We start from the raw sequence: 13673 nt of genomic DNA on the forward strand, positions 1-13673 counted from the left end.
GTATAACTCTATTCTGAATCCTAGGCAGGGATACATAGTCTGCATACAATTATTTTTACTTCCAGTAATTTGCTAGTTAATTTCACAGATCAACCTAAACTGACATTCTTTAGTGACCACATATACTATTGTGAGTAAATATACTGGCATGCAAGCTTAAGAATCCTGAGGTCCCTGATGAGGTTTCTGTAAGATCTTCAGTTTCACAGAGTAACCTTGCCGCATAGGTAAACAGTTCTTGATTAACTTGCCATCTCAAATTTGGATAAAATCCCACGCTTTTTATGACTGCCTGAATCACCATCATCATCAGGGGCTAAGTCTACCTCTTGTAAAACTGGTGAGGCTCACACTTTTACGTCCAGAGGTTGGTATCTGATTGGCTGAATTACATCATGATGACATCATACAGATGGCATATGCTAAGGGAGTGCACTCAGTGTCCAAACATTACATCTGTGCTTGCTGTCCAGCACTGCTTGGAGTGCCACCATTCATATTAGGCAGTGAACTATGAGAATGTTTCCCTATGTGACCTTTCTCTCTGATATGCACACTTCCATGCATTACTAAATATGTAGCCAGTGTCTCTATTCAATTTGTGATCATACAGTCTAATTTCAGCTGCTTCCTCATCACAAAGATCCAGCAGTTTGAAGTGTGGGCCAGAATCCTCATCTGTTAAATTTCATCATTACAGTGTTTTCAGAAACTGGTGATTTTTTTAACAAAATATTTCTGTACTTAAAGGGATTGCTCAACACAGAGATTACCAATAGTTCATATAGGGGGCACTGGTAACTGATGCCATACTCATAAGGAATATTATAAATCCCTGGAGATTATCTTTGACAAGTCACAACATTTCTTTAATTTTCCTGGCTGACCAGAAGACCACTTTTATTTCTTGCCTGTTTAGACAATACCTGTCTTGTAACTTCCTGACAAATTAAAACTGAGACTTCCTGACAGATTAAAATTTTGTGCTAGGCTGGGATTCGAATGTGGGACCTTTGCCTTTCATGGGTTGGTTTCCTACCAGCTGAGCCATCCGTGCAAGACTCGCAGATCAACCTCACAGCTTCACTTCCACCAGTACCTCATCTCATACCTTCCAAACAGAAGTTCTTTTGCATACCTTGCAGGACTAGATTTACTGAAAAAAAAGGGTATTGCACAGACATGTCCTAGCCACAGCCTGGGGGGATCATTTCCAGAATGAATTTTCATTCTGCAGAGGAAAATGTACTGATTTGAAACCTCCTGGCAGAGTAAAACAGGTTGGAGAGAAGCTATGAGGTCAGATCATGATTGTGCTTGGACAGCTCAGTCAGCACAGGAATAGCCCACAAGGCAAAGGTCAGTTTGAGTCCCAGTCTGACATACAGTTTTTATCTGTCAGGAAGTTTCAAATCAGTACACACTCTGCTGTACAGTGAAAATTCATTCTACCTGTCTTATTGTTGCAACACAAAATGAAAGCCCTGCTATGTGTTGGTCACCCTGGTTGTTCAAATGGCACTGTGTCTTGGTTTCCACAACAGGGCTGACCTAATGTCATGGACAGAGTACCCGGTGACGAGGTGAGGGTAGGGGTTTGATTATGCACGAGTAATGGGAAGCAGCTAAATAGGGAATAAAGGAGTGAGAGGAAGGGGTGGGGTTATGAGATGTACAAAGCCACAAGAGATTGTGCCACAATGTTAAGGCAAGACTACAAACAACATGTCCTATTGCATGATTAAAATTTATTTAGCTGTGTACTATTCAAACTAACAGCAACTCCACATTCAGGCAAGAACCTACACAGACAGCTAATACAGCAGTAAACAATATTCAAACAATGTGAGAAAGGAAGGATGCCTTTATTTGATTTCAAAAGCATGGCCAAAATGGGTGCACAAGAGCATCTTAGTGCACCTAGCACATAATGAATTATAAGACGATATCTACATTTCCCTGTTAATGTTAGCAATGACAGACAGTAGACCAGGAACAGTAGGATGGTCTTTGTGGATCCTGGCTGGCCTGCAATTGTAAAAGTAAACTAGCAGACAAGTGTGGCATTGCCTGGGTATTCAGTTGGCAATTTTCTATTAGAAGAAAAAAAAGAAAAATGAACTGGGTTTGTAGTAAATATCAGAAAAAATTTCATTTCCATGTATTCGTGAAAACACCTTTAACGTGTACAAAGATATACTCATAAGGAACCCATGTATAAGTACAATATCCAAATTAAGAAACATTATCCCAAACAGTTTCTGTACAATGTGTGAAGCTGCTTCACAAGTCTGCAACAATATTTTATAAACATCCCTATGGGATCGCTCTATAGACGGCTACTGTTTTCATCTACAGCTGCTAGTACTTCACAGTTGAAAGCTCTCAAAAGTATTGCCAAGGGTCATGGATGTCCTTAATTTGACTTGACTATACGAGTGTCTTGGCAATAAAGAATAAATGTAACTTCATGCATGATGCGGCAATTCTTAACGCATCTAAGAGTTTATGATGTCATATTTTTTGAACTGTGTGTTGTGCAATGATGTATTTCTGTGGGTACATTCAGTAGCATGTGTTGATACAGTCTACGAAATATGTTGTGAATAGAGTCTGTGGCAAAGGAGTAATAAATTTAAAAGTCAAACTTAATGTGGTAGTTTTTCACGCATCTGAATGTTTGTGATGTCATATCTCCTGATTTATTTGTCATACAATGATATAGTTTTGTAGGTACATTCAGCGGCACATATGAGTTAAGAATGCAATTGGCAGCAAACAAGTAGTAAATTTGAATTTCATGCACAGTGCAGCAGCTTTTCAACCATCTCAGTGTTTATGACACCACATCTTCTCAATTATGTGTGATAACACGATATAAATTTGTAGGTGCATTTAGTGGCATATGTGGATACCGTCTGTGAAATTTATTGCAAAATACAGTTAGTAGCACAGAAGTAATAAATTTAAATATCATGTGTGATGTGGCAGTTTCTCACACATCTCAGTGTTGATGACATCGTACCTCTGGAACTATGTTAGGAAGATGATTTTTACCCACACAGTGATTGTTTCCTGACAGTAAAGGCTACATGTGTAAATGCATATCATTTCCCTACGTTCAACTAAAGATGGAATAAATGATCTCTTTTAAGAACTGTAAACAATAGTCATGTTCTTCATTGCTTTTTTGATGTTTGTAAATTTTAAGACTTTTATTGTACTGTGACTTTATTAGCAAAGTGGCAATTATAAGCCAATAACAATAAATTTTTGTCAATGTTCTGTGCTTTACCACCTTATTTCCTCTGTGCTCTGGTGCAGATTTCTGTATTCTGGTTCATATTCTCCCTATCCTGACATACTCTTGGATTGTAAATAAGATTATACAGAATATCTCACATTCTCATGCAATTAGAGCTGCAATAATTTAATAATGACTTTATACAATTAAAAACTTTCACTTTTATCTAATACAATTGATTGTGCAATACCTAATAGTCCTACAATAGGTTTTTTCTCTGTATTTCAAGTTTACAAATACTGGAAATAGCTAGCCCTTGCTTACATATGCTGAGATTATTTCACAGCACTTCTGTCCACCCTATGCCCCATCTCCTCCACTGCTCCTCTTTATGGCATTACAGTAACATAGCAGGCAGCATACAACAGACTCTGAAGATCTGCAAGATATTAGTAGCAAATGTGATTTGTTTCCACCAGAAATTGGAGCTTTTATGCATTGTAGCCATGTCTGTATCCATGAGGCACACACTGTGGAGAATTTTTCCCTTTGTTCTTCAGCAGAATAAATATATTTCATTTAGAATGATTGAAGTAACTTTTAAACCCATTTAAATTCATTTTATAATGCCAAAATGTGTGAAATAGTAAAAATTATTGTCATTTTGGAGAGGACTATTTTGTACTGGATATACGGCACAAACAGCACATGCTGCAATGGGACCAACCACATATGACATCTTCATGTTGGAGTAGTGTTGGCATGCAGTCATGGTCAGATTAAAGTGATTTTGCTTTGCTCAACCAGTTGCATATATTTCACTAAATCATGATGCAATGCAAAAACTGGCACTGCAAAGTGAACATTACATCATCCCCTAGAGAGACTTTAACATTAAATCATCCTCTAGAGAGCCAAAGTAAGCAGTAGCTTTTATGAGAATATTTCGAAGCCAGCAATATCAGATAGCATTATACCTCCCCATTATTCCTTGCTCTTACCAAAAGTATTTAAGACGTACTTTTGTTTGACTGTGATCTTTGTGCAATAATAATTATGATTCTTAGTTTTCCTTAAAGAAAAAGCCCTTTAGCATGGTTTATTGTTGTATGCAAACTATTGGAAAGAATGATCCTGAACCTCATATCAGGTTAAGACCACTGCCTAGTCAAGCAACAGGCACGAGTTTGGCCAGGAAAATCATGTTGTGGCCATATTCTCAACCTAACTCAGCACATAGTGAATGGATATTAGAGAGGGCAAATTACAGCTGTGGCATTCATGGACCCAACAGTAGTGTATGATACAGTAAATTGCTACCCACTCATAAGGAAGATTTATACAATCACCAAGGACTATTGATTAATGAAGTTCACCCAACACTTACTTCAAGACAGGCAGTTCTTCGTCATCCTGAAGAACAAGAGAAGTTGACAGAGAATACGGAAGAATGGCCTCCCCCAAGGCAGTGTGCTGGCGCCACTGCTGCACAATATCTACACCAATGACCAACCTGTCATCTATGATGACAATACAGAAGTTGCAGCCCAAGAATGTACATTTCATGAGGTGGAAATGAAGCTGACTGCAGCCCTCGAAGGCTTGACAAAATTCTATGACACCAACCACCTAAAGCCTAACCCATCGAAAATACATGTGTGTGTATTTCACTTGAGAAATATACAAGCTAGAAGAAAACAGGACATAACTTGGAGGGGAATACAATTACAACACACATACACTCCTACATACCTTGGAGTAAAGCTTGAGTGAGCACTCATTTTCAAAGATCACTCCGAGAAAACAAAGCTCAAAGTCTGCTGCTGAAATAATATAATATGCAAGCTCACTAATAGCTCATGGGGAGGTAAACTATGTGTCCTACACACATCTGCCCTAGCTTTATGTTTCACAGCTGAATAAGCAGCACCAGTCAGGCAGAACTCTGCATACACCAAGCATGCTGATACCACTCTCAATGACAGGCTGCATTATAGCAGGTTGCCTATGACCAACTCGAGTCAACAAAATCTACCAATCTACCAACAGGCAGGCACAGCGCCCCTGGAGATAAGATGAAGAACAGTGGTAGAAGTTGAAAACAAAAAATAGGAAAACAATCCCAGGCACCCCTTGTTTGGAAGTGAAGCACCGTGTTCAAGGCTGAAGTCCAGAAAGAGTTTCCTGCAAACAACTAAAGCAATTACATCCTCACCTCCCACTCACCAAATTGCGCTGTGGTGGAACAAAATAACTGGGAAAAAACCTAAAGTAAGAGCCTGCTGGTTTCAAACTACCATATCAGACATGGAAGACTGAACAGACTGTGAATTGGAGTGATGCAGTGCAAACAAAATGTGAAACAATGGGGATACATTTCTGGAGATGCAACCTGTGAATGCGGAGAATCTGCCCAAAGTTGCCTGAATCCTGCACACTTGATGACCTGGTCACAGCAAGTGTTCCAGCAATGAGGACTGCCAGTTTCTGGCCTCAAAACCAATTTGACTTGTATAAAATCCTGTGTATATGTTGTAGATACGTTTGATTTTGTAAATAAAATGGAAAGAAACTTCCACATGGGAAAAATATATTAAAAACAAATATTTCAAGACTTACCAAGTGGGAAAGCACTGGTAGATAGGCACAATAAATAAAACACACAAACACACACACGGAATTTCTAGCTTTCGCAACCGACGGTTGCTTCTTCAGAAAAGAGGGGAGGAGAGGGAAAGACGAAAGGATGTGGGTTTTAAGGGAGAGGGTAAGGAGTCATTCCAATCCCGGGAGCGGAAAGACTTACCTTAGGGGGAAAAAAGGACAGGTGTACACTCGCACACACACACATATCCATCCGCACATACACTGAAACATACATCATACATCACAAGGATTCACATCCGCGAAATCCATGAAACTTACATCATTGACATATGAAGACGATATGGCACTGTAGCCAATTAATGCATGACTGTGACAATGATCTCACAATTTCTTTTTTGCACAGGCACCTCGAATGGCACAACAATTCCAGAGTCACCCATCAACATCAAACAACCGGCCACGGCCTTTGCCACGTCCCCTCGCCGCCATGGTGTAACCTCCCTGTGACTGGCTGGGATGGAGCCTCTCTTGAACCACCTGTGCACTGTGAACCACTGGCCACACTTCTGCGGTAGGCGGGACTACAAATCCCTGAGGTCTGACAGCAGGCTCAGCAGACGGGTCTGCGACAGGAGCGACACCCGCATTAAGGTGCATCTGATGAAGGAGACGGCTAACGACTTCTGGTGGCTGGCACAGGAGACTCTGAACTTTCTCATAGTACAACTGCGCCTTCGGAGTCGACCCCTGAAGTGCGGGAACAGACTGAATCATGCCCTGAGGCGTTGCGGTCGTCTGCATCCCCTGAGCTGCACCACACTGGGATGACTGTCTGAGCTTTCCGGCCAGGTACGAGACGTCCGCACGGCTTCCATCTCCAGGAAATGGGTAGCGACCTTCCTGCAAGTTCTGACCTTGTGAGCTCTGAGCCCTGGGCATTTTCTGCACGTTCTTAGAATCGGAGCTCGATCCATCACCGATAGTAGATTCAGACACAATCCTGCCCTTGGGAACTGTAGCTGTCCCTGGCTGTCTGTGTATGTGCGGATGGATATGTGTGTGTGTGCAAGTGTACACCTGTCCTTTTTCCCCCTAAGGTAAGTCTTTCCGCTCCTGGGATTGGAATGACCCCTTACCCTCTCCCTTAAAACCCACATCCTTTCGTCTTTCCCTCTCCTCCCCTCTTTCCTGAAGAAGCAACTGTCAGTTGCAAACGCTAGAAATTCTGTGTGTGTGTTTGTGTGTTTTATTTATTGTGCCTATCTACCGGTGCTTTCCTGCTTGGTAAGTCTTGGAATCTTTGTTTTTAATATGATTTTGTAAATAATTTTATTGTACTGTCATGGATGCAGAAATAATAATAATAATTGATGTTTTATAGTTTTGCACTTGTTCCTATAGTTGTGCTTGTTAACAACTGTATGTCAACATTTAACACACAATCCCAGCATCACTACAACTATGAAAACTAGTGGTATGTTATGAATCTGATTTTGTAATAGTGGAACGCTGTTAGCTGAGCACCAATGCTATGGTAGATTCCTCTTTTACATGATACTCTGTAGTAAGTGTTTTTTCCATTATCTGTAGTAAGTGTTTTTTCCATTATGTAAACTTGTTTGTCAATGAAATTAAGTATATTTGTTCTTAATATGTCATAAGTATTTTGTGTTGACATGCAGACTGTGATGTTTGGAGACAGATTTTCTGATTATGGGCCTGGAGTCTTGTTATTGACAACCTACTCATATAATGATTGCAGGCTCCTGCTTCGCTATTTCACAAATTAAACCAAGCAGGGCATCATTAACAGGTACACGAAATCATTGGTCTTTGCCTAGAAGCCACAATAATTTATAATCACTATAATTCAACATCTTGCATCTGAAAAGAGCTGCTGTATTCCAGTTACCCTACTTAGTCAGTGTTTATTTAAACTGTGATTCACCCATTACAATTTAAACCATTTTTCCAACCACTCCCTCAAACATTTGTTTAAAAATAATAATAATAATAAAATAAAAATAAAGTAAATTAAGACTAAAAATAATCTTCCAATGCAGAAACAATGGTACCTCATTCTTGGGAATTCAATCTTTATTTTTTCTAAGTGTTTCATGGTCCTGCCATAATTGTTACTGTTTTAATTTATTATTATTAACAACCCACTCATAAAATGGCTGCAGGCTGTCCTTCAGTATTTCACAAATTAAACCAAGCACAAATTAAACCAAACACAGGTAATACGAAATCATTGGTCTTTGCCTAGAAGCAGCAATAATTTATAATCACTATAATTCAACATCTTGCATCTCAAAAGAGTTGCTGTATTCCAGTTACACTACTTAGTCAGTATTTATTTAAACTGTGATTCACCCATTACAATTTAAACCATTTTTTCAACCCACTTCCTCAAACAATTGTTTAAAAATAATAATAATAAAATAAAAAATTAAAATAAAATAAATTAAAACTAAAAATAATCTTACAATGCAGAAACAATGGTACCTCCATCCTGGGAATCCCATCTTTATTTCTGCTAAGTGTTTCATGGTCCTGCCATAATTGTTACTGTTTTATTTTTTAAATTTATCCGTTTTAAGATTTTTTTGGTGTTGTTAGATTATTTACTCATATGATTCTAACACAAGTAATTTAAAAGCATACAATAGATGATTCATACAAACCTTTAACTGATTCATTAATTCTCTAAAGCCATCCTCAATGGTCTTCTTATCAGATGGAAGACTCAGTCCCTTTGCAATCTCCTGAGCAGTCTTACCCTTTGCACCAAGATGTACAAGAGCTAAAATTACTTGCATGCTTGCTGGAGAGAAGAACAGGTTCCCTTCCACTTCTGAAAGAATCTATAAAAAAGAAAGTATTAATGTTAAAAGGGACTACACAGAAGTTGCTTTTCAGAGGCAACAACATCTCTCTTACAAGAAAATAAATGTTCACAAATATAGCATTTTGGTGGAAAGGAATTTTAGATATGTATCAAGGATATCAAGGCAGTAGTCTTTGGTGAAGCACCAATCAGCAAGATTAGAGAACAAGTATTTGAGAATGATTGTAGAACAATTCTGTCTCCATTGTAGATACATCCTGTAAGAGAAACTAGAGCATGGACAGAGGTATCCATACAATTATTTCTCCCATTGAACAGTATCTTTATTCGCCTTTCTGTATGTTTTCCTTACAGCTGACTTCCTCAGTGTGTTCAATACATAGAAACAATACAATATTAATTATTTTACACAAACATGCATGCACAGGACAAGTAAATATATATGCTAAAATAACAGTGATAATACAATAATGATACATACACTCACACTATGCAGTGTTAATGCACTGTCCAGTCACATCAATGTGACCACATCAATGTGACCACCTGTCGAAAGCCTGAATAATCACCTTTGTAATGCTGACTACTGCAAGACAAAAAGAGAGTAAATGAGGTTCTAGAAGGTACTGACAGGGATTTATTGACTCTGGTGCCATGGGCAGCTGTAATGTGCTTCTTGATTGAGGTTCCATGGTGCAAACAGTCCGGTTGAGTGTTGGGGTTACACCAAAGTAGTGCTCCATACAGCAGTTGTGATTCAAAGAAAACAAAGTAAGCAGAAATTAATAATTTTTTACTAATAGTGTGTCTCAGCTTGTGAAGTAGGAAGAGAGAATGAGCAAGTTTTCCACTTGTATAATTTCTATGTCTATCCCATGTAAGTTTTTGATCTACATGTAATCCCAGCAATTTGGCATTTTTTGTATCTGTTTGAATGTCTGTGGACTGAATTAAATTTCCTCAGTTTTTATTTTATTTACAAATAAAAGATTGGCCCTGTACCAATCACTGCTCATTTCAGTTCCTACTTTGTTGAAATGTAGGGCATCTTGTAGATTTTCTCCATATGTAATCAGTGTCATGTCATCAGTATGCAATACATTGTCATATGGGATGTAATTTGGGAAGTCAATGGTGTACACAGCTAACAGGAAACACTGAGCCTTGAGGCATTTCTCCCTTTATTTTCATGGGTGTTGGCTTTTGGTTGTTGGCCTTTACTAATTGTCTCCAATTGCTTAGGTATGACTGAAATAGATGTAGCCACTTATCTACAACACCATATATATGTTCTGGCTTTTTTATCATTTATCATGTGTGACATAGTCAAAGGCTTTGCTTAAAATTAACAGTGGGCTTCATATAAACTACTGAGGAGACATTCTAGTGCTTTTATTGCTGATACATGAGATCAAAAGCCAAACTTGCAGTTACCATGTACATTCAAAATAATTGTAACTTTGCATATGTGTATTGCATATGTGTATTGTATTTTTGTTTAGTGGAACTAATGATATGGATCTTTAATTGTTTGGCATTCTTCTGTCCCCCCCCTTTTTTTTTAGAACAGGAGTGTAATTGTAATTTTCAGACATTCACTGTATGCACCTTCATCCAGAATACAATTCACCAGATATTTTAGTGGCATCATGATTGCATAGGCTGCATATTTAATAATATTGTTACTAACCCCATAGTAATCCTCTGTTTTTGAGTTTGTTTATAGATTTTACAATGTTATCTTAGATGATTCTTGACCAAGGGAATTGACTGATAGCTGGTTTTTATGTTTAAGCAGATATACTGCAGCTGAACAACTATTATAATGATTTTTACTGAATGAAGAATTTGAAATGGAACAGTTTATACAAATTATTTATTCAGGATACTGCAATCTGTTTGGACTGTGGTTTGCCCTTTGTCCAAATTGCTCTCACTTTTTATTATATTGCAAGTTGCTTGATAACATATTTCTAGAAATTCATTAGGGTCATCTAGTGTTCCCTGGCTTTCTCACTTTTGCTACCCTTATTTTTGTGTGGGAAGTGACAGTAACCTCCTTTTTTTGAGCATTCAGGCATGGAAATGAAGGGGAATTTACTAATAGTCAAGAAATGGAACTTCCACTACATAGACTGACTTGAGAAATATGTGTGCTAGAAAACAAAGAAATATTTTCTTTTAGTATTTGTTTTACTGAAATTTTGTAGTTATTATTTATCATTAAATTAGAGATAAAGTTAGTAAACTACTTATAGATGTTGACTCTGAAATTATTGGTATATCAAAGCACCACTTAAATAATTTGACATTTCAGAGGCTTCCTTTACTAGGCTACAGATTAGCTGGCTGTTTCTCAAGGAGTTACTTAGAGGGTAGGGGTGTGGCTATGTACGTAAAAAGCAGTATCCCGTTTGAGTCCATAGATGCATCACGACATTGCAGTGAACAGATATTTAAATGTTGTGCAGGGACAGTTGAATTTTGTGAAACTAAACTTCTAATTGCAGTTGTTTATAGGTCCCCTAACTATAACTTCAGAGCATTTCTGCTCAAGCTAGAGAGGGTTCTTGATACTTTGTAGGAAGTACCAGAAATTACTTATATATTAATTTTCTATATGATGGTGCAATAAAAAGGATGTTGGTAGATCTCCTAAATTCATACAATCTGATGCAGACTGTGTTTTTTCCAACTAGGGTGCAGGGGAACAGTAGCACAGTCATACACAATATTTTTATTCATTCTTCATTATTAGATGGGCATTCTGTTAGTACAAGCGTGAATGGCATTTCAGACCATGATGCACAAATTTTAACACTAAAAGGCTTTTCTACTCAAATCAATGTCATGTTTTATTACAAACTATGTAGGAAAGTTAATCCAACAGCAATAGATAGTTTTCTTAAACCTTGTCAAGGAACAAGAGTGGCAGAATGTTTATAGTGTCGATAACATAGATGATAAATACAATGCTTTCCTTAACACATTTCTCATGCTGTTAGAGAGTTGTTTTCAATTAGAATGTTCAAAACAGGGTACTAGCAGTAATAGGCAGCCTGGGTGGCTGACTAGTGGGATAAGGATATCTTGTAGAACAAAGCGGGAATTATATCAAAATGTTAGAAGTAGTCACAATCAAGCTACAGTGGCCCATTACAAACAGTATTTGAAGGTACTTAAAATGTTATTAGGAAGGCAAAGAGTATGTGGTATGCAAATAGAATTGCTAATTCATAGGATAAAATTAAATTCATATGGTCAGTTGTGAAGGAAGTGTGATTACCAGCACAAGGTCAATGATATGAAGTCAGTTCACAGTAAAAATATTTCTGTTACTGATAAACCAGATATATATATATACAGTATTTAACAATCATTTTCTGAGCATTTCTGGTGAATTAAATAAAAAATTAGTTTCTGTAGGAAATCATATAGCTCTCTTGGCAAATGCCTTTCCATGATCAATGTCTGAAATACTCCTCTGTGATACAGACAAGGTGGAGATTGAGTCAGCTTGGTAGTAACAGATGATGTGTGCAACATTGGTTCAGTTTCAAATAGTGCAGTACATGACCTAAGTTCATGGCTTGTAGAAAATAAACTAATGCTAAATCACAGCAAGACTCAGTTTTAACAGTTTCTGACACAGAGTTCAACAAAACCTGACATTTTAATTTCACAGAACAGGCATATGATTAGTGAAACTGAACAGTTCAAATTTCTAGGTGTTCAGATAGATAGTAAACTCTCGTGGAAAGCCCATGTTCTGGATCTTGCTCAAAGACTTAATCTGCCATTTTTACTATTCGAACAGTATCAAAAGTGAGTGATCATTTGACATGAAAATTAGTCTACTTTGCTTATTTTCATTCGCTTATGTCATATGGTATTATATTTTGAGGTAACTCTTCCCATTCTAAAAGGATATTTTTGGCTCAGTAATGGGTGGTTCGGGCAATAGGTGGTGTAAGTTTACGAACCTCATGTCAACCCCTGTTCATGAGACTGGTTATTTTGACATTGGCCTCTCAATATATATATTCCTTACTGTCATTTCTTGTTAACAATATTAACTTATTCCCAAGAACAAGCAGCTTTCACTTGGTTAATACTCAGCAGAAATCAAACCTTCATTTGGATCAGACTTCCTTAACTCTTGTGCAAAAAGGTGTGCAGTATACTGCTGCATCCATTTGCAATAAGCTACCACTCGAATTCAAAAATCTTAGCAGTAATCCATGCGCTATCAAATCTAAACTGAAGAGTTTCCTCATGGGTCACTCTTTCTATTCTGTCAAGGAGTTCCTTGAAAAATTAAGCTGATTCTTATTGTATTCTTGATTGCATTTACATAAAGTTAAGGAGTGACTTTTTTTGGGTTCATAAATATTTATTTTATCTGTTAGTACTTTTATGTTGTAATTTCATGTACTGACACATTCCATGACCTCGGTGATTTGCTCTTCAATTTGGTCCTACGGAACTTGACATGTAAATAAAATGGTAGTTGCATCGCTTTAAAAGATATGGAGTTATCTGAAAGTGAAAGAGGAAAACTGCACATGTTGAATAATTTATGAGATGTACAAGAACCTGCGAATTAAAGTGAGTTTCTTCAATTGAAACATATTTTTAATACTCCATATAATTGAAGTGTTATATATAATTTTTGCTTTCTTCAGAGATGAGAGAAATGATTTTATTTATTATTTTTTTAAATATTAGTTCCATTGAGATAAAAAGCAAATGAATCATTAAAGTAATGAACAGTATGTACAATAACTGGTATTTTACTTGCTTAGGGAATTGGGCACATTATTGCTAGTGTAATTTCCTCCTCTTTGCATATGATAAAGGTTTTTCTTCTTCTTCTTCTTCTTCTTTTTTTAAAATCTTGTTTTGACTTTAGATTGTCACGCAGACAGGTAGGAATTATTTGATACTTATGAGTTTTTGTCAGTGAAGCAG

The 13673-nt window shown here is 37.3% G+C and overlaps 1 protein-coding gene across 10 annotated transcripts in view; it reads right to left on the reverse strand.

Annotated features, from left to right (window-relative positions):
* Nucleotides 1–13673, reverse strand: part of LOC126335403 (serpin B6-like) — a 236340-nt gene that overhangs the window by 153179 nt on the left and 69488 nt on the right. For all 10 annotated transcript variants that reach the window (XM_049998659.1, XM_049998654.1, XM_049998661.1 and 7 more), the window contains one exon: nt 8539–8718. In XM_049998659.1, coding sequence (XP_049854616.1) covers nt 8539–8718 — 180 coding nt within the window. The remainder of the gene's footprint in view (nt 1–8538; nt 8719–13673) is intronic.

This window comes from Schistocerca gregaria, chromosome 2, assembly GCF_023897955.1.
Source record: "Schistocerca gregaria isolate iqSchGreg1 chromosome 2, iqSchGreg1.2, whole genome shotgun sequence".
Classification (NCBI taxonomy): domain Eukaryota; kingdom Metazoa; phylum Arthropoda; class Insecta; order Orthoptera; family Acrididae; genus Schistocerca; species Schistocerca gregaria.